This window comes from Vombatus ursinus, unplaced genomic scaffold (genome assembly GCF_900497805.2).
Source record: "Vombatus ursinus unplaced genomic scaffold, bare-nosed wombat genome assembly UNPS02003292.1, whole genome shotgun sequence".
Classification (NCBI taxonomy): domain Eukaryota; kingdom Metazoa; phylum Chordata; class Mammalia; order Diprotodontia; family Vombatidae; genus Vombatus; species Vombatus ursinus.
This window is the reverse complement of record NW_020943070.1, coordinates 4,820,455-4,846,836: the sequence shown is the minus strand read 5'-3', so window position 1 is coordinate 4,846,836 and position 26,382 is coordinate 4,820,455. Positions and strand designations below refer to the sequence as shown.

The following is a 26,382-nucleotide window of genomic DNA, read 5'->3' as shown; positions in this document are numbered from 1 at the left end:
TCATTTGAGGAACTTCTGGTCTGCACAGCCCATTTCCACAGGTTCCCCTTCCCAGACTCACTGATCTTATTCCTAGAATACCAGAATAATGGGCAGAGTTTCTTCTTGGGAGGGAGAAGGGGGAAGGCAGAGTGTCAAGAGACCTAGATTTTAGTCATGCACCTACTGTTGCCAAGCTGTGTGCTTAAGTTCTTCAAAACCTCCTTAATTCCATTGCTCTGGGCACTCCCTCCACTGCTAGGTACCTCAGTAGGCTCTCTGGTTAAAAATATCAGGATCCCCTTGGTCATCCATCAGAGGATGGAGAGCCACTCATTGGGGAAGGTATTAAAAGAGGCTCTCCCTGTGGCCAATGTAAGAATGGACTTTGTTGAGTTGAGCTAGGCTAGCCCTCCCAGGATGGCACATAGCCCATCATTCAGTCCCTACTTGCAACTTTTTGAGATTATGTTCTGTAAGTAGAGCCTCCAAGAATCCAAAGTAGGTCTCCACCATGCCAAGATGGTTTACCTGAGCAGGATCTAAATGGAGGGATACTAAGGGCAGTGGGAATTGGTGTGTGTGTGGGGGTAAGGATGGTGGGGGGTGGAGGGCTGGGGAAAGGGGCAGGAAATGGTGTTTTGGAAGTCCCGAGCCATGTTTAGCTAGTCAACTGTAGTTTCTGCTCAGGTAGGAAGTTGAGGAAGGGAGGATTGTGGGGAAGGGCAAGACCTCTCACCACAGTTTCTCTCATCCAGGCCATTGGGGCAATCCTTGATCCCATCACAGGCTGGCACACAGAGGCCATTCACTGAGCACAGGAATTCTCCAGGACAGGCTAGGTAACCCCACAGAGGTAGCAAGAGGAGAAATAATAGTCATTATTGAGAGCTAAGCATGCAGCTAAAGCTTCATGACCCCAAGACCCTCTATCCATTGTACCCCACTGCCTCTCTGATGATGATGATGATGATGACCTCATGAAAACCCAACTTGTCATTCATGTCATGGCAGGATGGTGGTGGTGGAATCTTGGACAGTGAAGTAAATAAATGTCAGTCAAAGTGGTGCATAGTGGTGACTTCATGTGCCTGAGGCTGCTGGGGAAGTCGAGATGTTTGACAGAAACCCTGAAACATTGGCCATTTGGGCTTTGGTGATACCACTCATTTGTCTGACCTCTGGGCAATGTGATGAAACTGGGATAATAACAGTAACAATGTCCTCTTCCAGTTCCAGAAAACAGGAATAATATCTATAACTAACAATGGCTAACATTTAGATAGTGCTTTAAGGTATGCAAAATGCTTTACACAGTTGACCCTCCCAGCAACCCCTGAGAGAAGGTGAATTAATATCCCCATTTTATAGATGAAGAACTTGAGGCTGAGAATTGGGAAATAACTTGATCAGAGTCAGCATCTGAGGCAGGATTCAGACTTGGGTCTTCCTGACTGTGCACTCTGCCAATGAATTGAAGAAGTATATGACAAGTTACTAGCTGTGTGACCCTGGGCAAGTCACTTAACCCTGATTGCCTCACTAAAAAGTAAATATATCTATATCTATATCTATATCTATATCTATAGCTATATCTATATCTATCTATCTATCTATTTATCTACATATAGATAGTTAGATAGATAGATAGATAGATATAGATATAGATATATATGGCAAGGCATAAGCATCCCTCCTCCCCTCCAAAAAAATAAACCCTGATATTATGATCAGCTTTACACAGAGGAAATTGGAATGAGAACCTCTCCTCTGTGCTCTGGTACCACAAGAAGGGGAGATCTATCAGAACAAATCAGAAATGGGGTTTTCAAAGCCCCTAAGCATTTTTAATTAAGTAATTGTAATTCCTACTCAGAGAGAAAGTTGGGAAAGGGGAGGTAGATCAAGGGATGTTGATCCCAGTGGCTGGAAATGCTGCAGGGCAGATGACTCCTGACCACTAAAGTGGTCAAATAATGAAAGAGTGTGAGATAAACTGATATCACCATTGGCCTGTAGTTTGTTTGTTTGTTTGTTTATTTATTTTGGGGGGGTTTGTAGTTATGCACATCTATGACTTGAAAATTGACAATGACCCCATTGAAGTTGTTATGTTAATGATGGAGGGGCCTGGTATATACCCTGATTGGGCTCCTGATGCGGAGCAGGAGGGCAGGGCCCATGGACACCTAGGCTCCACATTTCAAGGAAGAATGCCTTCATCCTTGTGGGGCTTATCTCCCTCCATCATTGGAGATCACAACTCTTCCATGCTTTTATAGATGGTCTTGCGAGTTGCTGGGGTCAGAAGAAGTCCCCACTTGGTAGCCAACCTCTTGGTGATGAGCCCTTGAATTTAACTAAGCTGTTCCTTGGGTAAAAGACACAGAGCTCATCAGGAGCCCTATATTTGGAGCCTTCTAATTTGGATCTGTCAGAGTTAGGGCTTTAACAAACTGGAAGAGCACAAGGGTAGAAACTCCTAGTGTTTGCTAGGAAAACCACCTTACTGATGATCAACTGACCACACCCTTTCCACTGTTGCCTTCATCTCTGAGCACAAACACATGAGTGTGCACGCTCCCCATACTCACGATCTGACTGATTATATAAGCTGTAGTGAGCCTGCACGCCAGGGCCTGTGAGGGAGATCTGGGAAGTAAAGTTGATGGTGATGCCAGCAGAAGTTACCACCGGGATCCTCTCTGCATAGGCTTGTAGGGTCCGAAGGCCACACAACCTGAGGAGGAGAAAGAGGAAGGTCAGAGGAAGGGAGGGAGGGGCAGTGAAAAAAGAACACTGGAATGACTTAATTAGATAATAAAAGTTCACACAAATATTAAAGTCACTTGCTACAAACTTGGCCCCATGGAGGGGACATGACTCTTTTCCACACCAAGCCTTTTTCTCCTCTGCCTTGGTTGAGTGGGTGAATTGGATTTTAGACCTTCAGGCATCCCATTTCTTGATGCCCCCGGTGGTGAACCTACTTTCCAACTTGCCTATGTCCTTCCCAAAATGTGGTGCCCCTTATAATCTATGGAAGGGACACTTGCTTTAAAGATTGCAAAGGTTTTACTTATGGGATTTGATTAAGGCAGGGCAGGGTAACTTGTCACATCCCTAGTCAATGGAGGAAGATGATATGTGCACATATAGTTATGTATAAGACATAGAAAAGTCAAATGTAAGATAATCTTGGAAGAGAAGCTACTAGCAGCTGGGAGCACCAGGAACAGCCTCCCCTCAGGTTCTCTGCTCTTGAAATGGCTCCTCATCTCTCAGAAAATTCTCAAATCCCACCTCCTCCAGGACATCTTCCCTGATTACCCACGTCACAATCCTACTTGGAAATTCTCCAGTTACATACTTTGGCATGTAACCATATCTTGTATCATTCTTGTGGGATATGTGTGTGTGAGATTTGTGTGTGTGTATGTGTGTTTGTGTGTATGTGAGAGAACTACCATTTAAACCTACTGAAAAGCAAATAAATACAAAAGCAAATACACTTAGTACAAAGGCCAAGCTATCTGGGCATCAAGTTTCAAAAAATTACTAACAAAATACAGAGTACTTTGAACAAAAACAACAAAAGCTGAGAAATCAAAACTTGCCCCAGCCTAAGAATTAATGTTCAATGTTGCCATGAAGAATTAAAATTAAAACGGGCCTGACCAACACCAATAATTATGAACCCTGTTCATATGCCAATGACAGCCCCAAAATAAAGGGCTGAAAGAATTAACAGTATAGCAGGTAAAATTCAGTGACAGGCGAATTCAGTGATGAGGGCATGTGTGGGGGACAAGGAAAACATATAATGGAACTAGCTTTAAGGTATTCTGGGTTCAAGATGAACTGTTTGGTGGGATGGTAACAAGGACTAAAGACCAGGAGACCTAGCAGCTAGTCGAGAAGGTGGAGAACAGTGGTCAAACATACATAGTTGCTTAAAGGAGTTGTTTTTAAAAAACAAAAACAAACAAATATAAAACCACCAAGGCCCCAGACCCACACATCAACTTTTTTGCTCTCACTTTTTCAGGATAGGTAGAGCCTTTGGTAAATGAACAGAGTGACTTCAATAAATAAAGCAGACTTTCCCAAGAACTGTATTCTGCTCATCATTTCTTATAGCACAATAGTATTCCATTACATTCATAGACTACAACTTGTTCAGCCATTCCCCAGTTGATGGGCATCCCCTCAATTTCCAATTCTTGGTCACCACAAAAAGAGTTGCTATAAATATTTTTGTACATGTGGGTCCTTTTCTTGTTTTTATGATTTCTTTGAGGTATTAGCCCTAGAAGTGGTAATGCTGGGTCAAGGGCATTTTCTTATATACTTTTGTTTACCTGTTCCCCAGCCTTAGTATCCAATAGAGGATGGGGGCCAGAGCAGGTGGTCAATACATACTTATGAAAAAGTGGAGGTAGATTGAACCAATCAACCAATCAATCCATCACCCCCACCCCAATCAAAGTAACAAGCACTGAATAACTTTATCAAGTGAGCACATTTCTACTAAATCATTCACTCACTCAACCAACCAAAGGCATTAACTAAACTAGGTTGAATAACCCAGTTAGTTGATCAAGTAGTGAAGGAGCAGAAAGGACTTCAAACCATTGAATGAGATGAAATTATGCTGATGGTTATCAAGATTTTAATGGTTTAAGCACAACAAAGGAATGTAATCCACAGGAAATGTATTGGGATAAGTTAAGGAGACTCAGTTTTGCCCCATCAAGCTTGGATAAAATAACTAGCCAGTTGAGTCCCAATGCATTCGTTTATTTCTATGTTGAACCAGTCCAGGAACAGCAGCACTACCAGCCAGGCTTAGAGAGGGAATCACTGAGAAAGGGGAGTGGGGAGAGGCAACATCTGGACCCTTCCCACTTCCAAACCCAATGTAGCTCCCATGACCAGCATGGATTCCATTTAGCCTTTAGCTGGTAGAATACATTCTTTAGTTATTCCCTCCTATCCAAAATCAGGTGGTTTCTTGAACCTATAGTCTTCTCCAGTGGTCATTGATGCCTATGAGAAGGAGCCACTGTTCCTGAAAGGATTGGTAATTAGCTCTTTCTGATGTGGGGAGGCCATTGAATTAATCACTATGGGCCTTGGGTGAAGGGAAAGTAGAAGGTCTACTCCCATAGAGAAAGCCAAGCAGATTCCCAGGACTCCCAGCCACTAAGCATTATGCTGGGGTGGGGGAGGGTGTCTGGGACTTCCATTTTCATCACTAGGGGAGGAACTGGAAAAAGTGGCTCCTTGGATTCTGTGTTCCACCATTCCTAGGTTACTGCATTCCTCCCTCTGACCTAGAACTAATGAACAGAAGTTATAGTGAGACACATTTCAACACCAAAGAAATAATAACTTCCCAGTGATTAGACCTGCTCCAAAATATCATGGACTGCTTTGAGAAACAGTGAGTTCCCTGTCACTGGGGTCTTTCAGTTGGAGGCTAGATGCGGAGACTTGCTAGGGGATGTTAGAAAGGGGATTTATGTTTCAGGTCGGGGTTGGATACAAGAAATTGAGAATCTCTTTGATTCTGATTCCCCTGACATGCTAACCAGGGTAGCACAAAGAAAGGGTAGCTTTGAGAGGTGATGAGCTCCCCATCCCTAAGGTTCTTCAAGTAGTGGCTGGATAATAACTTGTCAGGGAGATTGCAGCTTCAGGTAAGGCTTGGGTGCTAAAAACTTTGGTAGGCATTTGTCCTTTATGTAGTTGGGCATGCTCTAGGGGCCCAAAAACCTCTGCTTCTTTTTTTTTATTTTTGGTGAGGCAATCGGGATCAAGTGACTTGCCCAGAGTCATGCAGCTAGTAAATATCAAGCATCTGAGGCTGGATTTGAACTCAGGTCCTCCTGACTCCAAGGCTAGAGCTTTATCCACTGTGCCACCTAACTGCCCTGCAAAAGCCTCTGGAAAAGCAGAATGGACTGGTAGGAAGAGCACTGATTGGGAGTCAAGTCAAGGGTTCTAGTCCTGTCTGCCACTTACTCCCTAAAGGGCCTGGAGAAATAATTCACCTTCTCTGAGCTTTCGTTTCTAAGATCCACAAAACGAGGAGGCTGATCTAGAGACCAGAGGCAGGGCAGCACAATAGGAGCACTGAATTTCAAGTCCAAGGCTCTGGGTTCAGATCTCAGTTCTGCCACTTACTATATGTGTGACTTTGGGCAATTCATTCCTTGCTGTTTTCCCCTTCTATGAAGAGAGGAGCTTGGGTCAGAGGCTAGAGGCACTGGGTATATTCCAAAAAGTCCTCACTTTACAGAGAAAGAAACTGGGTCTCAGAAAGGGTTAGGGGCTTGCCTAAAGTCACAAGGCAGTAAGAGATACAGGTGGGATCTGAACCTAGTTCCCTGGATTTCAAACCTGCTCTTCTTGAGAATCAGAGTACCTAAGCTCCCAACTTTGCCTTTTATTAGCTTGTGACCTCAGTTGAGCCATTTCTTCTCTCTAGAACTCAGTTTCCCCTATAAAATGAGAGGGTTGATCTCTATGACATCAGGCATCCTTTCCAAATCCTGCCACCAGGTCTCAGAGATTCCTCCTGGCTCTAACATCCCATGGCTTGGGCTTCAGAACTTGTACGAACATGTACTTGCTTGGGTACCACCACTGGGGGGCAATCTTGAGCAAGTCTCCAAAGAGGACAGTTCATCTTTGTCTAGAAACTCTTCACATGGGTCATCTCTTTTGAGTCCCAGAACTCTGGACGGGAGGGGCTGTTATTCTTAATAAATATTCCCTTTGGAAGGATCTGGAAATTCACTGGTACAGGGAACAGCTCAATGAGTTCAGTACCTGACCAGAACACTGATAGAGGTGAAGTGACTTGTCCAGGGTCACACAGACAGCATTCAATATGGTAGGGTGGATAAAGCTCTGGACATGGAGTCAGGAACATCTAGTTTTGAATAATTCTTCAAACACCTACTACCATTAGAATCCTGGGAAAATCACTTAACCCTTCTGGGTTTCAGTTTCCTCAGCTGTAATGTGAGGGGGTTAGTTTTGATAACTGCTAAAGCAGTGGTGTCATTCTCAAATACAAATGGAGATCTGAGTAACTAGGTGCACAGTAGATGGAGCACTGGCCCTGGAGTCAGGAGGACCTGAGATGAAATCTGGCCTCAGACACTTACTAGCTGTGTGACCCTGGGCAAGTCACTTAACCCTGATTGCCTCCAAGGGAAAACAAAACACTGAACTGTATATAAGGATCCCTCTGTGCCACATGTTGACTTAGTTTTAAAATGTAATACTATCTGTATTTTATTGTATTTTTATTTATTTTGTTAAACATTTCCCAATTACTTTTTAATCTGGTTTTGGCCTCACTTAGGAGCGTTGTGGGCCTCTTAGAGCCCATAGGCCATGTATTTTACCACCTCTGCACCTTCCAATCCTAAATCTCCAACCCACTATCCAATATTCTCTGATTCACAGAAAGGAGATTTGAACTCAGATCTTTCTTACCTCCTTATGTGGCTAATTCTCTAATTACTAGAGTGGGTGGCAAGGGGCAGAGCTGTAATTTGAGCTCAGACAATCATCAGCTGTCTTCACCACAGAAGCCCAATGTGTTTTGGGAGGGAAATGTTGGGCACAGAGTATAGCGTGATAGAAATGGACAGTTTAAGAGTCCTAAGGACTAAGAGTCTTATTTCTAGTTTCCACAGGACCCGTGAAGAAACTGGCAAACACAACTGAAAATACACCTGGAAACCCAGGCTCCCATCCTGGAACCATCACTCAATTAATTCAACCCTCCAAAATCATATTCTAAATCTCTTTGTATGTGCTAGGAAAGGGCACAACACAGTACATGCCCCTGTTCTCACAGAGTTTAAATTCAACTTGGGGTGAGGTCTGGGGCTACAACTTTGTCCACTGTTAACCAGTTTCCAGACTACAAAAAGCATTTTTCTTCTCTGAGACTCAGTTTTTTCATCTGTAAAAGAGGATAATAATACAGTCCCCTGGCTACTTTGTAGGTTTTCTGTAAGGATCAAATAAAAAAAATGGATGTGAAGGGACCCTGTAAACTCTAAAAGACTACAGAAATGGTCACCATTCAAGGCAAGTCTCTGCCCTTCACAGGACCTTGTTTCCTCATTTGCAAAAAGATTCAGTTGAACTAGGTGGCCTTGGAGGTCCCCACCTTCTCAGGAGCTGGGATCACAGGATCCCATTCAAATATCGATAGGCTGGTGGTGTGTATGAGCAAAGGGTTTTTTCACACCAGAAAGCTTCCTACATGGATGAAATCATATGTGTCTGTATGGCAGAGACTAATAGTAGATTGATATGAATGTGTATATATATATATATATATGTGTGTGTGTGTGTGTGTGTGTGTGTGTATATGTATATGTATTTAACACATGTACATACAGACACATATATACACACACATTTACCTCTATATACACACAGATATATGGGGGCATGTAAGCCAACCTAGTGAGAGCAGCAAGGCATCTTGGGGGAGAGACAGGAGGGAGCAGATGTCAGGAGGATGCAGCCCCTGTCACCATCTCAACCTACTTCTCCCCAGGTGGACACAGCCTGGGGCCCTGGGTCCAAATGTGCTGAGAATAACAGCCACCCTGAGTGCAGTGTTCTGGAAAAAAGAGTCGCCCCCAATCTCCAGATCTGCTTCCAGCCTTGCCTCTGAAGCTACCATCTAGGGAAGCATTCTTGTGGAACAGGGACTGACGGATACCAACCACGAAACAACTCTCTCTGATGGGCAGGTGAGCCCCAGAGCCCTGGGAATAGCATTGTACATTGTACACATTTTTAATTTCTTGCTTTTTCAGTTTATAACCCTAGGACTTAGCACAGTGCTTTGCATATAGGAAGCCCTTAATGAATGCTCCTTCCTCCTCCCTTCTCTTCCCTTTCCTTTCCTTCCCCTTCCTTCCTTCCTTCCTTCCTTCCTTCCTTCCTTCCTTCCTTCCTTCTTCCCCTCCTCCCTTCCTTCTTTATTCCCTCCCTTCCTTTCTCTTTTTCTTCCTTCCTTTACTCACTCACTCACTCACTCATTCTTTCAGAGTGCCTTGGAGAAGAGAAGCCCATCCTTTGTCCATTGAGTCTGACCAGGGAAGGGCTGAAGGTGCTAACTTTTTGGCTTAGTAATAGAATGTAACTCCTTGAGATTAGGGCTTATTTCATTGGAAAGGGAGGGGAAAATCCCCACCCTCAAAGAGATCTCAGCCTAATGGGAGAGATAACATGTAAACAACTATGTACAAAGGAGATACACGCAAGATAAAATAGAGATAATTTGTGGAGGAGAAGGTGATAGAATTAAGGGAGACTGAGAAAAGACTTCTCGCAGAAGGTGGGGTTTTAGCTGGGACTTGAAGGAAGCCAGTGAGGGCAAGAGACAGAGAGGGGCTGGGGGGGGGGGAGAATCCCAGGTGTGAGGGCTGGCCCATGACAATGTCTGGAGTCAGAAGTTGAGGTGTTTTGTGAGAAGAACAGTCAGGAAGGTACACTGAAGTGTCCATAGAGGGAACAAAGTGGAGGAAGCCTGGGAAAGTGTGTGTGGGAAGTGGGCGCAGGTTATTCTCCAGAGCAGGGGCTTAATAAATGCTCCTGGAGTGAGAACCTGGGCAGGTCTGGGGTCTGAACTCAGGGGAGCAGGACAGTTTCCATTCTTTAGCTTGACTTTTGTGTGAGTGCCCACCCTGGGTGGAAATGTCTGAGTAGAGTGCGTGTAGGAAGGACAGAAAAAAAACAAACTAAGAGGAAGCTGATCAGAAGGGTTTTCCTGGAAATGGGGGGGGGGGGGGGGGAAGTGGTGAGAGTGAAAGTGAATTTCAGCTAAATGAAGGAAGAGAAGAGCCTGAAGTGGAGCAGGTTCTCACAAGGGCTCCAAGGCTCCAAGCCCCTCTCTCCTATGGGCTTGGTCTGGGCTACTCCTGAGGAGGAAATCAGAATAGGGGAGATGAGACTGAACGCTGCAAGGGAAGAGACCTTAGCAATCATCTAATCCAATGTCCTCCTTTTGAAGTTGGGGGTAGGGGGCACGGTAGTAACTCAGGGACGTCAAATGTCTTACCCAAAGTCACACAGATAGAAAGCAATGAGCCAGAATTTAAACCCAGACCCTGGGACTCCAAACCCAGAACCCTTTCCAGTAGATCATACAGTCAATTTCCCTGAGTTCCTTAGATGCTCCGGGAAAGGAAGAAAGGTCATAGAAGTCCACTTTCTCCTCTATTAAAGTGTATACTCCTTGAGGGAGAGAGTAGGAATTGTTTCTTTCTTTGTGTTTCTAGCCCCAGCCTCTAGTTCAATTCCTGGCACATGGTAGAAACTAAATAAATGCTTGCTGATTTGGAATTATGCAAATAAAGTGACTAGGGCAGCTAGGTGGTCCAGTGGGTAGAATGCTGGCCCTAGAGTCAGGAGGACCTGAGTTCAAATGTGGCCTCAGACACTTATTACCTGGGTGACCCTGGGCAAGTCACTTAACCCTGTTTGCCTCAGTTTCCTCATTTGTAAAATGAGTTGGAGAAGGAAATGGCAACTTCCTGCCAGCATTTTTGCCAAGAAAACTCCAAAGGGGGCCACAAATAGGCAGACACGACTGAAACAACTCAACAACAACAAATAAAGGGTCTAAAATGTCCATACCCTTTGTCCTAGAGATCCCACTGCTAAGAGTACACCCCAAGAAGGTTATTAATTAAACGGGAGTGTCCATAGGCATCAAGATACTTAGAGTAGCATTTTGGGAGGCAGAGTAGCAAAGACCTGGAAACAAAGTAGATTCCCATCGATTGGAGAATGGCCGAACGAATTGTGATACATGAATGTAATAGAGTATTACTATGTTGTAAGAAACAAGACGTAGGAGGAATGTAAAAAAAAATGGAAGACTTTTTTGGGAATAAACAGCGTGGAGTAAGCAAATCCAGGCAAACATTAGACACCATGTCCATAACAAGGCAAATGGAAAGAATCAAACTTCACAAAGCAATTGAAAAGGGATATTGCAAAATCATCAAGACCAGACATGGCCCCAAAGAAGAGGCGTGAGAAGATAGCGCCTCCTACAAGCTCTTTCACCAAAGTGGGTGTTCATTGCTTTTGCTGATTGTTTTTTTCTCTTCTTCCTCTCTCTCTCTTTTTTTTTTTAAAGAGCCTTTTGTTATAAGAATAGGCTCTCTAGCAGGGGAAGACGGAAGGATGCAGGGAGAAATGTTGGTGACGTAAGAAAAAAAGCTATTCATATAAATCTGTTTTGAAGATACAATACAATTAACCCTTCCACATTGTGAGGATTAGGAGCATGATGCCGGCGATCTGGAACATCTGCATAAAATTTTTTGACCCTCTATTCATACCAGAGAAGAAATCTTAATTATTATGGTATTAAAAGATAAAATATGCTGATATTATACAACACTATACATATAGTTAATGCATTTCTGAGTTCCTAAACAGTTCCTAATGGCCTTTGTGTGTCACCTGCAGCTTCCACAAAACTCTGCCAAATTTCCATTTAATTTCTTATGCCAACCCAAGATATATTGAAACCGTGATGGAGAAAGTCACAATGTGGAAGGGATAACTATACTTGCTAACTGATAGAAAATTAGTCCTGGAAGAGAATGGAGAGGTTATCTAGCTGTACCATGGGATCCAGGGCTGGAAGAAATCTCAGAGACCATCAGACCCTACTCAGACGCCCTTCAAAATCCAACCCTTTCATTTCACAGATGAGAAAACTGAGGCCCAGGGAGAAGTCACTGGCCTAAGGTTGCTGTCTCCTGTTCCATTGATGAACTAGGTACCAGGATGATTATAACTTTAATAATGTAACATAGTGATGTCATTTTGGTCCTCTTTGGGAAAAAAGGACAATAATCAACCAACCAGGATGATAATAATTTTACCTAATAATAATAATAATAATAATAGCATTTATTTGGTGCTTTAAGGTTTACAGAAGATTTTACAAACATTATTTCATTTGATCCTTACAACAAGCCTGGGAGGTAGGTGCTGTTATTATCCCCATCTTATAGGCAGGCAAAGGTCTGCCCCAGGTCACACAAAGGTAGTGCTTGCCTGGTTATGTTGGCCAGCTCCCAGGCTCCACATGAGGCCCACTTTATTCATGAGATCAATTTTCTTTAGGTTCCATGGGAGGGATGCTGAGTGATCTTTCCTAAATTTCTAGACAGAAGTGTCCTAAAGTTAGGAAGTCCTTTTGGGTTGGAGTTGAAAAAGGGGGAGATCTAATCTTATTTTTCTCATTCTTTTTCCTCTGAAGTTTTTTTTTTTATGCCTTCCAGGACCATTGGATTGTAGGATTTAGGACTGACTGTAAGCTCCATAAGAACAGAGACTGGTGTTTGTTAGGTACCCCTAGCACCTAGCATCATGCCTTGAATATAATAATATTATCTAATAAATACTTGTTAAATTGAAAGAGGATCTTAGAAATAGTCCAAGAACATTCTCATTTCATAGATACGGAAATGAATGCTCAGAGAGTGAGAGATATTTGCCTGAGGTCACACAGCCAGGAAATAGGAAGATTGGAATTCAATGTCCTAAGGGGTCACCACTGGACAAAACTGTGGACCTAGCACCACTAGGTGGTACCTGGTGCCAGGGGTCATAGGGCTACAGATTCAAAGCTGAAAAAGACCTTTGAGGTCACTAAGTTCAGTCCCCTCTTTATACAGGTGAAGAAGCTAAGTCACAGAGAGGTTGAAATGAATTGTCCTGGATTACACAGCTAGCAGCTGGTGAAAGTGTGATTTGAACCCAGGCCTTCCTGATTCCAAGCCCATGACTCTACTCACTGTTCAATATTACTTCTAAAGGGAAGGGTCTACTGGCTTCCTGGGGTGGTCCCCTTGGGGGAGGTCAGAGCTCTAGGCATTTTCTGAGCTCTGTTCCACTTTGAAGGCACTACCATATCAGATTCATCACTGAGGTCAGGCGGGAAACACCCTCATCATGATACCCAGAAATGGGCCGAGGGCAAGACTGCTCTACCAAGAACGGCGTAAAATGGAGACTCCCAGGGTGAGGGCGGGTGGGACGGGAAGAGGAAGAGGAACTGGGGAAATCTAGGGTTCTGTAATCAGAAGAGGCCAAGCAGAAAGTAAAACAATACTCTTTAATGCTCCTCTTCCCTCCTCACTTCCAACCAGCTTCAGGGTCAGGCACACAGCTGTGGGCAAAGGATGTGCAGCTTAGCTCTGATTATTTAGGGGGGCACAGGCCCTTCCCTGCCACCCCAAGACCACGGGGTATGAGGATTTTATGTTGGGAGGGACCTCACTGATACTTTATCTCATAGATAAAGAAACTGGGCCCCAGAGAGGAAGTGACTTACCTAAGGTTAGGTTGTATCAGAGCCAGGATTTGAATCCACGTCTTTTGATTCCAAAGTCCTGGTGTTTCTCCTATTAGACTATAAGAGAAACCTAAAAGATGTACGTGGAAGTCTTAGGCCACAGGGAGAGGAGCACAGACTTGTGTGAGGAAAGGGAGGTAATTGTTGTCTTTGAGAATTTGAAGGACTGGCATGAGAGAGAAAGTTTGCTTGGTGTGGCCCCGGGGGGGTCAGGAGGGATGTGGGTAAGTGGCAGAGGGGCAGATTTCAGCTCAGGAAAAAACTTTCTAACAAATGGAAATTCCCCAAAATGTAGTAGGCTTCCTCAAGAGACTGTCATAAAATCATAGACCCAGACCTGGAAACTTAATGCTGTTGAATCCATTCCCTCATTTGACAATGGGGGAAACCGAGGCCTAGAGAGGGTAAGTGATTTGGCAGCAGTCACAGAGGTAGGATTTGAACCCAGGCCCTCTGCTTCTGGAACCATTCTCATATCATTACATCATATCTCATATCAACAACAATGATAATAATAAATAATAGCCTACATTTCTGTAATCATGCAATCAGCAAGCAGTTATAAAGTACCTATGTGATGGGCACTGTATTGGGTCCTGGGGGAATAATTTTTTTTTTTAAAAAAGAAACTCCCTATTGTCAAGGAGTTTACATTCTAATGGGGAGACAGCAAGAACACATATTAGGGTATGCAGAATACCTAAATATGTACATTATATATATATATATATGTATATATATGTAGAGAGAGAGAGAAGGAGAGAGAGAAAGAGGGAGAGGAGAGAGAAGAAAAAAAAGAAGAAGAAGAAGAAGAAAGAGAGAGAGAGAAGGAGGGAGGGAGGGAGACAGAGAGAGAGAAAATAAATATAAAGTAGTTTAAAACAAAGTGCTTTGGGAGGGATGAGGATGACAGCAGTGGGGGGGAACAGTAAAGGCTTCATGTAGAAGGCAGCGCTTGAGTTGTGTCTTAAAGGAAAAGAGGGATTCTAGGAGGGAGTGCATTCCCAGCATGGGGCACAGCTAATGCAAAGGCATGGAGATCAGAGGTGGAGTGCACTGTACGTAGGAACAGAAAGAAGGGAAATCTGGTGGGATAGACAAATAGCAGAGGAAGTAATGTCCAATGAGATGGGATAGATAGATTGGCACTAGGTCATGGAAAGCTTTGCAAGCTAAACTGAAGGGCTCAATAGGGAGCTATTTTTACATGGTCAGATCTGGAAAATTACTTTGGCAGTAGTGTATAGGACAGACTGAAGGGGTGACAGACTTGAGGCAGAGAGGCTAATTAGGAAGCTAAGTGCAATCATTTAGATGAGAGCTGATGAAAACCTGAGTTAAAATGGTGGTTGTGTGGTCAGAGGCATCATGGGTGACCACATGCTGGGGAATTGTGGAGGGGATTCCTGCTCAGTCCATGGGTTGAACCAGATGACTTCTGAATTTCCTTTGAGCTTGAAGAGTCTAGGTTCTCCAAAGAGGGTCTGACTGTTGCTCAGTCAAGGACTAGAGTAGGAATTCTTAACCTTGTTGCTATCATGGGTGTCTTTGGCAGCCTGGTGAAGCCAATGGACCCCTTCTCAGAATGAGGTTGGTTTTTTACAATTCACAATGGAAGGGAAATGCTAAGTTTCAGCTAGAGGTTAGTGAAAATAAAGCTGTATTTTTTCCCAACCAAATTTACAGACCCCCTGAAATCTCTCAGCCCTTGGGGTTTAGTGATCCTCAGGTTAAAAACCCCTGGAGTAGAAAAAAGGGACCCAAAGTGGAACAGGACAAGCTCCTGGAAAGAGTTGATGATAATATAGAGGAGACACTTATTTAGCTCCCAACTCCTAGGATAAAGCCTTAGTCCAGTCTCCTCAGGTGAGGTGGGGGGCCTTTTCTGGGTAGAAGTCATGGATTGTCCTGTCTTTCAACCTACTTTTAAGCCTCCTAAAAGAATTAGACCCAATTTACCTTTAGGGACTATTGTGATTGCAATGACTCTCTTGGGCCCCCCTTCCCCATCTGTCCTTATCCCATTCCAATAGACCTGTTGATGCTTCAAATCACCACCACCACCACCGTCATCATCATCATCACCACCATCACCACCATCACCACCATCACCATTATTTCTATAGAGAATCAGCTTATGATGCCAAGCACTGGTTTGGGATAACCTTTTGTTATATTTGACAAGGCACTACACGTTGGCATAACAGAAAGAATTCTGGACTGGGGACAGAAGAGTCCTGGGTTCAATTCCTAGCCCTGGCACTTATCAGTTATCTGATTGTGGGCAAATCATTTCCTCTTACAGAGCCACAGTTTCCTCATCTATAGAACGGGGATCAATAATACTTACAATGCTGACCTCAAGAGGATGTTGGAAAGTGCTTTGCAAACCTTAGAGTATAATTTTCTATCACAAGTTTTAGGCGTAGGGTAATCAGCGTGACGTGGTGGAAAGAAAATTGCATACATGGATCAGACCCAGGCGTGATGTTAGCTCTGATGTTAGCTATGTAACCTTGAATAAGCCACTTCCTCTAAGTCTCAGTTTCCTCATCTGGAAGGTAGGTATAATGACACCAACCCTACCTACTTCACAATGCTATTGAGAGGAATGAATTTGGTAAATCTTCAAGGTCCCTCAGTATATTTGGTGAATCAGTGATTTTTTTTTTAAATGGACAGCCTGGATCCAAAATCTTCTGTGGCTACCCATTGCCACCGAGACAAAGCCCAAATGGGAGAAAACATGGTGCCATGGAAAGAAGATAAGATAGTCAGAGGACCTAGGGTCAAATTCCAACTTTTCCATTTACAGTTTCTGTCTCTTCATCTGAATTTCCTCCTCCATAAGTGAGGAGATTGAACTAGATGGCCTCTGAGGTCCCCTTTAGATACAGATTTCTGATCCTCTTACCCTTTCCCATTTGTCCAGCCTGCCCTTTACACTCTATCCAGAACCACCCATGCTGCTCCCCAAGCTTTCCCACCTCAGTGACTTTGGCCACGTTGTTATTCCCTCTGCCCTGGATACCATTCCTCCCTTTCTTGTCCCTCCCCATCACCATTTCTACTTGTCACACTCCTCCATGTCCTTCCAAGCCCTCTTCCATAAAACCATCCTGAGTTTTCTCTCCTCTGAGCTCCCCCGGTGCTTTTGTTTATGCTTCTCTCATGCCAATTAATCTGCACTGGGCATTCCCTCCTCTTATTCCCCACTAGAAAACAAGATCCTTGGCAGGGAGGGACGGGACACTATATCCTCTTCATCTTTGTGACTCTATAGGTGCCTAGCACAATGTCAGGTATTCGGTAGGTGCTTAATAAATTTGTTGCAGGAATAACTGAATCAAGGAGAAGAGCTGAGATCCATGAAGCAGTGATAGCACATCCCTGAGTACCACAAGATGCCATGTGAAAGGGATGATTCAGACAGTGCTGAATGACTGGGAGGATGGATGGTGTCAGAGAATGGTAAAATAGACAAAGTCAGAGCTAGGAGGGAGCTTAGAACAGGGAAGGTCAGAGCTGGGAGGGGCCTTGGAATAGGGAATGTCAAGGGTAGGAGGAGTCAGAACAAGGAATGTCACAGCTGGGAGAGAGCTTAGAATAGAAAATCAATGTCAGGATTGAAAGGGACTTTGAATCCTATTTGGTCCAACCTGCTTACTTGGAAGAGCATGATGCTGAGGCCCAGAGAGGTTAGTACACTCATCAAACATGGCAAAGCCACAATTAGAATCCAGATCTCTGAAATGAATGAATGTTGAATGGTTGGCCACCATCTAAGAGGTGGGGTGGACTTGGCATCCCTGGTGACATTAAGGTGCTGGTTCTCCCCTTGAGAGGGCAAGAAGAGGAACACTGTGTGGGAAACCCCTTGCTTAAAAGATTCCCCAGGAATGAGACGTTTCCCCCCATATTTCCCATGGCCAGGTTCTAAGAGTTAAGTGATTTACTCAGGGTCACACAGTCAGCTCTCTGTCTGAAAACTAGTTCCCTAACTGACAGTCTGACTCTCCGAGGCAGCTAGGTGGCACAGTAAATAGAGTATTGTCCCAGGCAGGAAAGACCCAAGTTCAAATACAGCCTCAATTACTTACTATCTTTGTGAATCTAGGTAAGTTGCTTAATCTGCCTCAATTTCCTCAACTGTAAAATGGAGGTAATAATAGCTCTTCCCTCCCAGATGGTTGTGAAGATCAAATGAAATAACATACAAAGCATTTTGCAAACCTTAAAGTGTCATATAAATGTCACCTATTATTATCTGCTGCTCTCTACCTGGCACCCAGTAGGCACTTAATAAATGTTTAATTGATTTAAATGGGGGTGGTGAATCTCTGCCTGCCTCCCTGACAAGGTCCAGTGTGAGGCTGAAAGGATTGTGGCAGAGTAAAGAGAGTGTTGGACTGGAGTCAAGAAGACCTTAGTTGTAATTCTACCTAGACACTTGCTAGCTGTGTGACTCTGAGCAAGTCCTTACCCTGTCTCAGCTTCAGTTTCATCATCTGTAAAATGGGGATAATAACTACCTCCTACAGTTGTTTGGAGGACTAAACAAGGTAACATACAACTAAATTGTTTTGCGATTTAAATTCTTACATAAATGCTCACTTTATTGTTAAAATAATTTTGCAAAAATCACTATACAAATATAGGAATCAGTATCGTTCAATGCAAGGTTTATTAAACTCCTGCTCTGAGTCTGTGCTCAGAGGTGAGGATAAAAAGCTGAAAAATGAGATAGTGCCTGCTCTCCAGGAGTTTATAGTCTACTGGGGGTGATAGGATACAAACACACAAACATTAATATGTATGCTAATTAATATGTATTTGTAATATGTATGCTACAACGTAGATTTTGGTGGAGCCAAGGAGAAATTGGGCAATGTGCTTTGAGAAATCCCAGGAGGGAGGGCATAATTTTTATCTGTGAGGGATCAGGGAAGGTACAACCATGTTTTTAGTAGCTCAACCTATGCAACCTTGGTCTCCTTTTTCTTTGTTGCACTGGGAATAATAGAACAAAATGACGAACAAGGAGGTGTTGCCCAAGAAAATAAGGAGAGAGTGAGAAAGCACCCAGATGCCCTTGGTGAATTCAAATCACTTTCCAGATGAACTCCATCCTTGGGTCCTGAAAGAGCTGAGCTTCAGCTAGTGATCTTGAAATTATTACAAAAAATGGAAAAGGTCAACAAGATCAGGGAAGAGCAAATGTCCCATTTTTTAAAATGGAAAGAACAGTCTGAACACCATAGGCTAGTACATTTGACCTGATTTCTGGGAAAACTTTGGAACTGATGGTTGGTGAATAGTTTGAAAGGAAAGTGCTGATTACAAAGTGTTAAGGTGACTTCGTCAAGAACTGAACGTGCCTGCCAAAACTCTCTTGCCTTTTTTTGGACAGGGTTACTAAACCAGAGATGAAGGTGATGTTGTAGCTATGGTTTTCCTAGATTTTAGCACAGCTATGAGATACCATAAATTATCCCATCAGCTGAATAGATGTGGATTAAATGAGGATACAATGAGATGGATTTGGACCTGGTTGGATGGCTAGATTTAAAGATTAGTTGTTACTAGCTTCAAGATGATGTAGCAGAAATTCTCCAGTGGGCACTGAGGAATCGTTACTTGGTTCTGGGCTGTTTAATATTTTTATTAGCTAGCTTTTTTTTTTTTTATTGTTGTTGTTGAGGCAATTGGGGTTAAGTGACTTGCCCAGAGTCACACAGCTGGTGAGTGTTATATGTCTAAGGCTGGATTTGAACTCGGGTCCTCCTGACTCCAGGGCCAGTGCTCTATCCACTGTGCCACCTAGCTGCCCCTAATATTTTTATTGATAACTTGGATAAAGGCATAGATGGTATGATCATACAACTTGTAACTGAAACCAAGCTGGGATGATGGAAAGCTAACACACTGGATAACAGAGTCAGGATCCCCAAAGATGTTGATGAACTAGAGGGATTCTTGACCTTCTTTGTGTCTGGGCCCCCTTGGGCAGTTAGCCTGATGAAAACTCTGGCCCCTTTCTCAGACTCATGTTTTTAAATACATAAAGTACATGGGGTGACAGAAATTACGGGATTACAATTACATTGGTTTACAAATCTTTCTCGGAAAGAGTTACAAAATATTTAAAAAAACCACAATCCCATGAAGTCTAGGCTAAGAACCCCGAGCACAGAGCATTGGGCTGAACCTAATTAGATGGAATCCAACTGGGATAAATGTATGAACTATTACACATGGATACAAAAATCATTTACATGTTGTTGGGGAAATCTGATTAGGTAGCAGCTATTCTGAAAAAGATCTTAAGTGGACCAAAAGCTCAATATGAGTAAGCAATGAGATGTGACAGCCCCAACAGGCTAATGTGATCTTGGGCTACCTTAAGAGAGACTGAGCTTCCAGGGCTAGGGAGGTGAGAGTTCCATTGTGCTCTGCCTTAGACCTTATCTGGAGTGTTATATTCTCCTGAAGGAGCCATGGTTTTAGCAAGCTCTTGATAAATTGAAGAGCGTCCAGAGGATGGTGACCATGTTGGTGAATGGTCTTGAATCCTTGCTATGTAAGGATCAGTGGAAAGAATTGGGCATTCTTCAACTGGAGAAGAGAAGTCTTGGGGGGACATGGAGCTGTTTCTAAGTATCTGAAAGGGTGTCATGTGGAGGAAATAGGGGGTTTGTTCTAGCTGGTCCTGGAGCGAAGAAATGGAAGCAACCGGGGAAGTTACAAAAAGGTTAATTCAGGTTTAAGGTCAGGAAAAATCTTCCTAACAATGAGAACTGTCTCAAAATAGAATGGATAGCCCAGGGAGGTGGGGAGTTCTCTCTCCTGGGGGGTGGGGTCAAGGTGTTCAAACAAAATCTGGATGACTACTTTCCATTATGTGGTGGTAAAGGGATTCCTTTCATGTATGGGTTGGCCTGGATGGCCATGGAGGGGCTCTCCAACTCTCAAATTCTGGGATTCTTTACTCTCTCCCCTCCTCCCCTCATCAACTGCCAAATCTTGTTGACTCAACCCCTCCGTATCTGTCTCCTCCCCACTCACACAGCTGGGCCAAATGCTTATCACCACCCCCTTCACTATTGCAATGACCTTCTAATGGTGTTCTTACACCCCAACCTCTCTGTTCTCCCCTAATCCTTTGCACAGCTGCTGCATTGATAATCTTAAAGCACAGCTCTGACCACGTCACTCTCCTACTTAAGAAGCTTCAGAGGCCCCCTCTGGCCTCTAAAACAACATAGGAGTCCCACAGGGTGGCATTTAGAGGCCTTTGAAATCTCTCTCCAACCTATTTTTCCAGGCTGATGGCGTATTTCTCCCCTCCAAGTGTTCTATGAAGTTCCAGACAAATTAGACCATGCTCTGTCTGCCTTTACAAAAATAACAGAAGCTCCTGCTTTTGAAACTCTGTGACTCTGCCCAGGCTGTGTACCATGCCTGGAACATTTTCTCTCTTCACCTTTGCCTCTTGGAAGCAATTGATTCTGTTAAAGCTCAACTCAGGCACCACCTTTCTCACAGAGCCTTTCCTGATATCCTCAGTCCTTAGGGTTGTCTCCCAACCAAACTTTTCATACGTATTATTTATACATTTTGGACTGCCTGTAGACATGTTGTGTCCCCCCCTCCCTATCCCCAATAGAGGTCAAGGACTGTTTCTTTTGGTCTCAATATCTCCAGCACCTGATATGGTACCTGGCACATATGAGGCTTATTCAATTAAACAAATTGGTAAAAAATTGATTGATTGATTAACCAAATTGACTAAATAAAGACTCCATGGAATTGAGTCCTGAACTGATCCTTTCTTCTAGTTACTGATATAGCTTTTAGGTTCACATCCCACTCCCCTGACCCTCCAGATCCCTTTCCTCTAGTGACCTAGTTTGTGATAATGTCCAGACCTGTCCTGCTACTGGTTCAGACTAGGAATACTAGGTGACTATAGAAATGGGCAAGGTTGTCGAGTAGGGGGCGAGAATAGAGAACCTAAGAGCTGAAGAAGAGGAGGAGGACCCCCCCACCCCGCCCCAAGCACCCTCCTACCTTCGGTTTTGTATGATCCATTGCCCCTGGGTGCAGGGCAAATCATACATCTGCCTCCTCAGAGCATATGCTTCAAACCAGAGGGCCACTCCATAGTCAAGAGATGGGACCTGCAGGGAAGGGGGCACTGGGAGTGAACAGCCAGACCAACCCAGAGGAAGGAACCCAGGAGGACTCAGGTAGGTGAGCTGACCTCCAGGGCATGAGGGAAGAGCCAGGATTTGAACCCAAGTCTTTGACTCCAAATCCGGTCCTCTTTTTACTGTTCCAGGAAGCTGATGGGGAGGGGTTGGGATGGGATGATAGGTCCAAGTCCTGGGTCCTTGGGAGCTTACCATGAGATGCCAGGTACAGTGGGTGGTAGGAGAGTAGTAGCTGGGATAGTAGGGGGTGCTGAGGTTTCCCTGTAGCTCCAGCTTGCCCTCCAGGGTCAGGTTCACCTGACATTCTGAGAAGGGAGAAAAAGAGCTTAGTTAAGTCAAATCATGCCCACTTTAGAGATGAGGAAATTGAGGTTGAAAAAAGGTTAAGTGATTTGCCTGATCTATACAACTATAAATCATCTTAGAGAATTTTAGGATCATCCCTTTAAAGATGTAAGGACCCTTTGAAGTCATATAGTCCATTTTACAGATGAAGAAATAGACACAGAGACATGAAGCACTTTGCCCAGAGTCACACAGCTGGTAATTTGTAGAGTCATAATTTGCTTCTAGGTCCTCTGACTCTGAATCCAGCCCCCTATCCACTATGGAAATAATTTTCCTGCGCCTTCCTATATTCCAGAACTTTCTATTCAATTCCCTTTCTTTAAGTCACAATAAACCCTAGCTCTCCTTGGACTCTGGAAGGGCCCAAGGGGAAGAAGGTGGAGTTGGGGAGATGCTTGGCCCACCCATGCTAGGAGAGGCTGAGATTTCATGGGAATCTTAGAGGTAATTTAGGACAGGTGTACTTAACCATTTTTTTTAATGTCATGTTTTCTGTTAAATTATGGGATTTCAAATTTTTATTAATTAATTTATTTTTTAATGTTCATTTTTAAAACTTTTGAGTTCCAAATTCTCTTCCTCCAGCCCCTCCCACACTCATTGAGAAGGCAAGTGATATGAGAATCATTTTAAAATGCATGCCATGCCAAAGATTATGGAAAAAAATTGTATTGAAATAGTTATCAAAATATATTTTTTAAAAAGTTCATGGAATCTAGATTTAGAACCCCTGATTTAATAAAACTTCCTTATTTTGCAGAACCACAAACAGAAGGCTTGGGAGGGAAAGTAGTTTGCCCAAGGCCATGTCATGCAGGCTGCTTTGGACTCAGCCAGAGTCCCTGAAGAGGCAAGGCCAGATATGGCAGGTGGAAGGAGTTCAGGGCTTGGAAATCTCCAGACCCATAGTGGGAATGGATGTGGGTGATGTCATTCAGCTTGATCCTCTTGCATTCCCGGTCTTATTCCATCTTACTGTTGTAACAGGGTATGGGAAGTGCTGTCCTGCCTCCTTCTGGCTGACCGTATGTTCTAGCTCAGCTCTCTTGCCCCTCTGGTAGTGCTCATTCTTAAACTCCCCTTGAGCCAAACTGACCTATTTCTACTCCTTGACTCAACCTTGCATTCCCTACGTCTGGGTTGTCCCAGACCATCCCCTGTCCCTGAAATAGCCTCCTTCCTTATTTCTGTGTCTTGGAATCCTTGATTCCTTCAGGGGCAGCTCTTATGGGAAGGAGTTCTTGCTCTTCCTAATTGTTAGAGAGCCCCAACACACATTGTGTTGTATTTTTTCATCTGTTTACCTGTTACCTGGGCAGGCATGCACACCAAGCCACCTGGAGGGCAGATTCTCCTGGTGAGCTCTGAACCCTCCCTTCCTTTATCACCTGGCTAGGTGACTGTCATACTTCGGGGAAACTGGGCCCTGTGCCGCTGAAGAAAGGATGAGGGCAGTAGCCTCACGAACCACTTGTGATGATGACGCCTCGGTTATGAGGTCCTTGACTGAATAGTAGTATTTGTATTTTCAAAATCTTGCTCTAAATTGTATGTCAAACAATTCAAGCCAGTGCTGGGCAGTGGCAAAACGTGGCATGGAATCTCTTCTAGGTACTGACCCAGAGCCCCAGAAAGGGTCATGCATAAAGCGGGCACTTGAAAGATGCTCGTGTGGTTGCATTGAAAGAGTTAGAGCCAAGGGGCCATGCGGGGTATAGTGGAAGGAATCAAAGACTTGAAACCAAGACCTGGATTCTAATCTTAACCTAGGGACTAGCTCATTTTGTGACCTTGGGCAAGTCAGAGCCCCTCTGTGGGGCTCTCTTTCCTCGTCTGTAAAATGGATTGCATGATGTCTCAGGTCCTTCTTAGTTTTAATATTAATGATTCTAAGAGGGGAAAGGAGAGAGAAAGGGAGGGGAGGGAGAGAGACAGAGAGAGAGATCGAGGGAGACAGAGACACAGAGAGAGATAGAGGGAGACAGAGAGAGAAATGGAGGGAGGGGAGAGACAGACAGACAGACAGAGACAGAGAGACAGAGAGAGAGAGAAAGGAGGAGGAGGAGCAGGAGCAGAGATAGAGACAGAGAGACAGAGGGAGACAGAGAGAAATGGAGGGAGAGAGGAGAGAGTGAGAGAGATAGAGAAAGATAGAAGGCGACAGAGAGAGAAATGGAGGGAGGGGACAGAGAGAGAGAGAGGAAGGAGGAAGAGGAGAGAGAGAGATACAGAGAGAGACAGGGAGAGAGACAGAGAGAGAAACAGAGAGAGAGAGAGAGAGAGAGAAAGACACAGAGAGAGACAGAGTGACAGAGAGAGGGACAGAGACAGAGAGAGACAGAGACAGAAAGAGACACAGTGAGAGACAGAGAAACAGAGAGACTCAGAGAGAGACAGGGAGAGAGATAGAGAGAGAAACAGAGAGAGAGACACAGAGAGACACACACAGAGAGAGACACACAGAGACAGAGAGAGATGAAACAGAGAGACAGAGATGAGACAGAGAGCACAGAAAGAACAGTTGTCATTGAGATAGTTCATTGGGATTTCAAACTGCTTTATCAACATTATCTTACTTCATCCTCACCACAACCCTGTGAAGGGAGTGGGGCCCCAAATGAATAAACCCCATTTGACAGATGAAGAAATTGAGAATCAGAGAAAAGAGATTTTTGTAGGGTCGTGCAGCACAGCACAGCAGAGACAAGATTCAAAGCCTCAGACCGGGGGACTTCCCTCTAGTGTACCACCTCCTGTAGGGATGGAGATGACAGAGTGACAGTACTTCCCATGGATGGATCACTTTTAAGTTTCACAAAGCACTCCCTGCCCTCTTCCCTACAGGACAAACAGGTAAATCCTCAGCCACCACTTCAGCCCAGAGGGCCTGTGTCCATGTGCTGGCTTAGGTCACTGCCTCCATGCCAGGGAGAGAGTAGGAAGGAGGGACAAGAGAAGGGAGAGCAGGAGAGGGTGGAAAAGAGAACAGATGTCAAAGGTCCCTCAGTGGGTCTCTAGCTATTAACTGACCACCTTTGGTGCATCCTAAAACTGGACTGATCTGCTCCTAGTCAGGGATAGGGGAGAGTAAGAAGAGGGAGGGTATTGGGGCCTAGAGTCACACGGCACAGAGGGCTGACCAGACTGGTTACCTTGGATAATCTGGGGCCAAGTGACAAGAGTCCCTCCCTGCTCTGAGAGGAGTCCCCCTCCCCCAGCCATGCCCAATGTCCCCTCCTCACCCTGGAAGGCCACCGCCTGGACAGAGAGTGTGAAGGGGTCATAGTAGCTGTACAAGCCTTTCTTCCAGACCACAGACATGACATGGCCTGAGGACAGGACCTCCACAACTGGCTCCTGGCGGCTGCAGCCATAGAGTCTGAGGGGAGATGGAGATGGGTAGAGTAGGGTTACCCCCGGGGAGGAGTCAGAATGGTTCAGTGCAAAGAGAGCTGGTTCTGGAACCAGAGAATCTCGGTTCAAATATGGCGCCTGATACAGAAACCTCTGGGACTATCGGCAAGTTACCTCTTCCCTGGGCCTCAGGGTCTTTGTCTGAAAATGAAGGGGTTAAGCTAAATGGCCTCTAAGCTCCCTCCCAGCTCTAAAATTCCATGTTCCTGTGACCTACCATATGGCTCATCCCCTCTCCACTGGGAGCTGACAGCAAAGGCTGGTAGAAAACCAAGGACGCACCCACTGAGGCTCCCTATCCCAGTCTTGTTCTGGGCTGCAGCAGGAAGAGATAACACTGGGGTTCCCTGGGAAGGCCCTCCTCCCCCTGTCTTGTGGCTTTTTGATTTCCCACCTAAGTGTTAGAGTGCCCCTAACTTACCCCTTCTGTCTCCCTTCCCCCACTCAAATCCCCTATTCCTTTAGCAACTAGCTTTTAGATGACAACAAATGAATTCATAACAAGGTTTAAATAACTAATAACTGCCAGATGAGTTACCTGTCCTAGAAATAGGTGTAACTGGCTATACCTTAATCCAAAAGAGAGAACCTTAATGGTGGAAATTCTGGCATTGTGACCATGGTGTGGACAGGGCATTGTTGGCACCCTTCAAAACATATCTAATGGACATCTAATTCAGATCGATAGGATTGTAAGATTTAGAGCTGGAAGGGACCTTGGAGGTCATTGATCCAATCCCTTCATTTCACAGATGAAGAAACTGAGGCCCAGAGGAAGGTAGGTCATACAGGTAATAAATAGAGGAAGGATTCAAATCCAGGCTAATTTCTCCAGTACGATTTCCAGAACTGCATGCTCTAAGTCCTGACCATTTAGCCACCTCCTAATGATGCTCATTTTCCCAAAGAGACTAAGGATGGTATTGTGGTAGAACGCAGAACATTGTAGCATAAAGTCTTTTGGATAAACGTTTACAAAGAAGTGTATCTGTAGAATGTTGG

The 26,382-nt window shown here is 44.4% G+C and overlaps 1 protein-coding gene across 5 annotated transcripts in view; it reads right to left on the bottom strand.

Annotated features, from left to right (window-relative positions):
• Positions 1 to 26,382, bottom strand: part of TMPRSS6 (transmembrane serine protease 6) — a 55,266-nt gene that overhangs the window by 11,561 nt on the left and 17,323 nt on the right. For all 5 annotated transcript variants that reach the window (XM_027870924.1, XM_027870933.1, XM_027870918.1 and 2 more), the window contains 5 exons: positions 25,209 to 25,345; positions 21,811 to 21,923; positions 21,476 to 21,585; positions 2,574 to 2,719; positions 719 to 817 (listed from right to left, as the gene is read on the bottom strand). In XM_027870924.1, the coding sequence (XP_027726725.1) occupies positions 719 to 817; positions 2,574 to 2,719; positions 21,476 to 21,585; positions 21,811 to 21,923; positions 25,209 to 25,345 (605 nt within the window). The remainder of the gene's footprint in view (positions 1 to 718; positions 818 to 2,573; positions 2,720 to 21,475; positions 21,586 to 21,810; positions 21,924 to 25,208; positions 25,346 to 26,382) is intronic.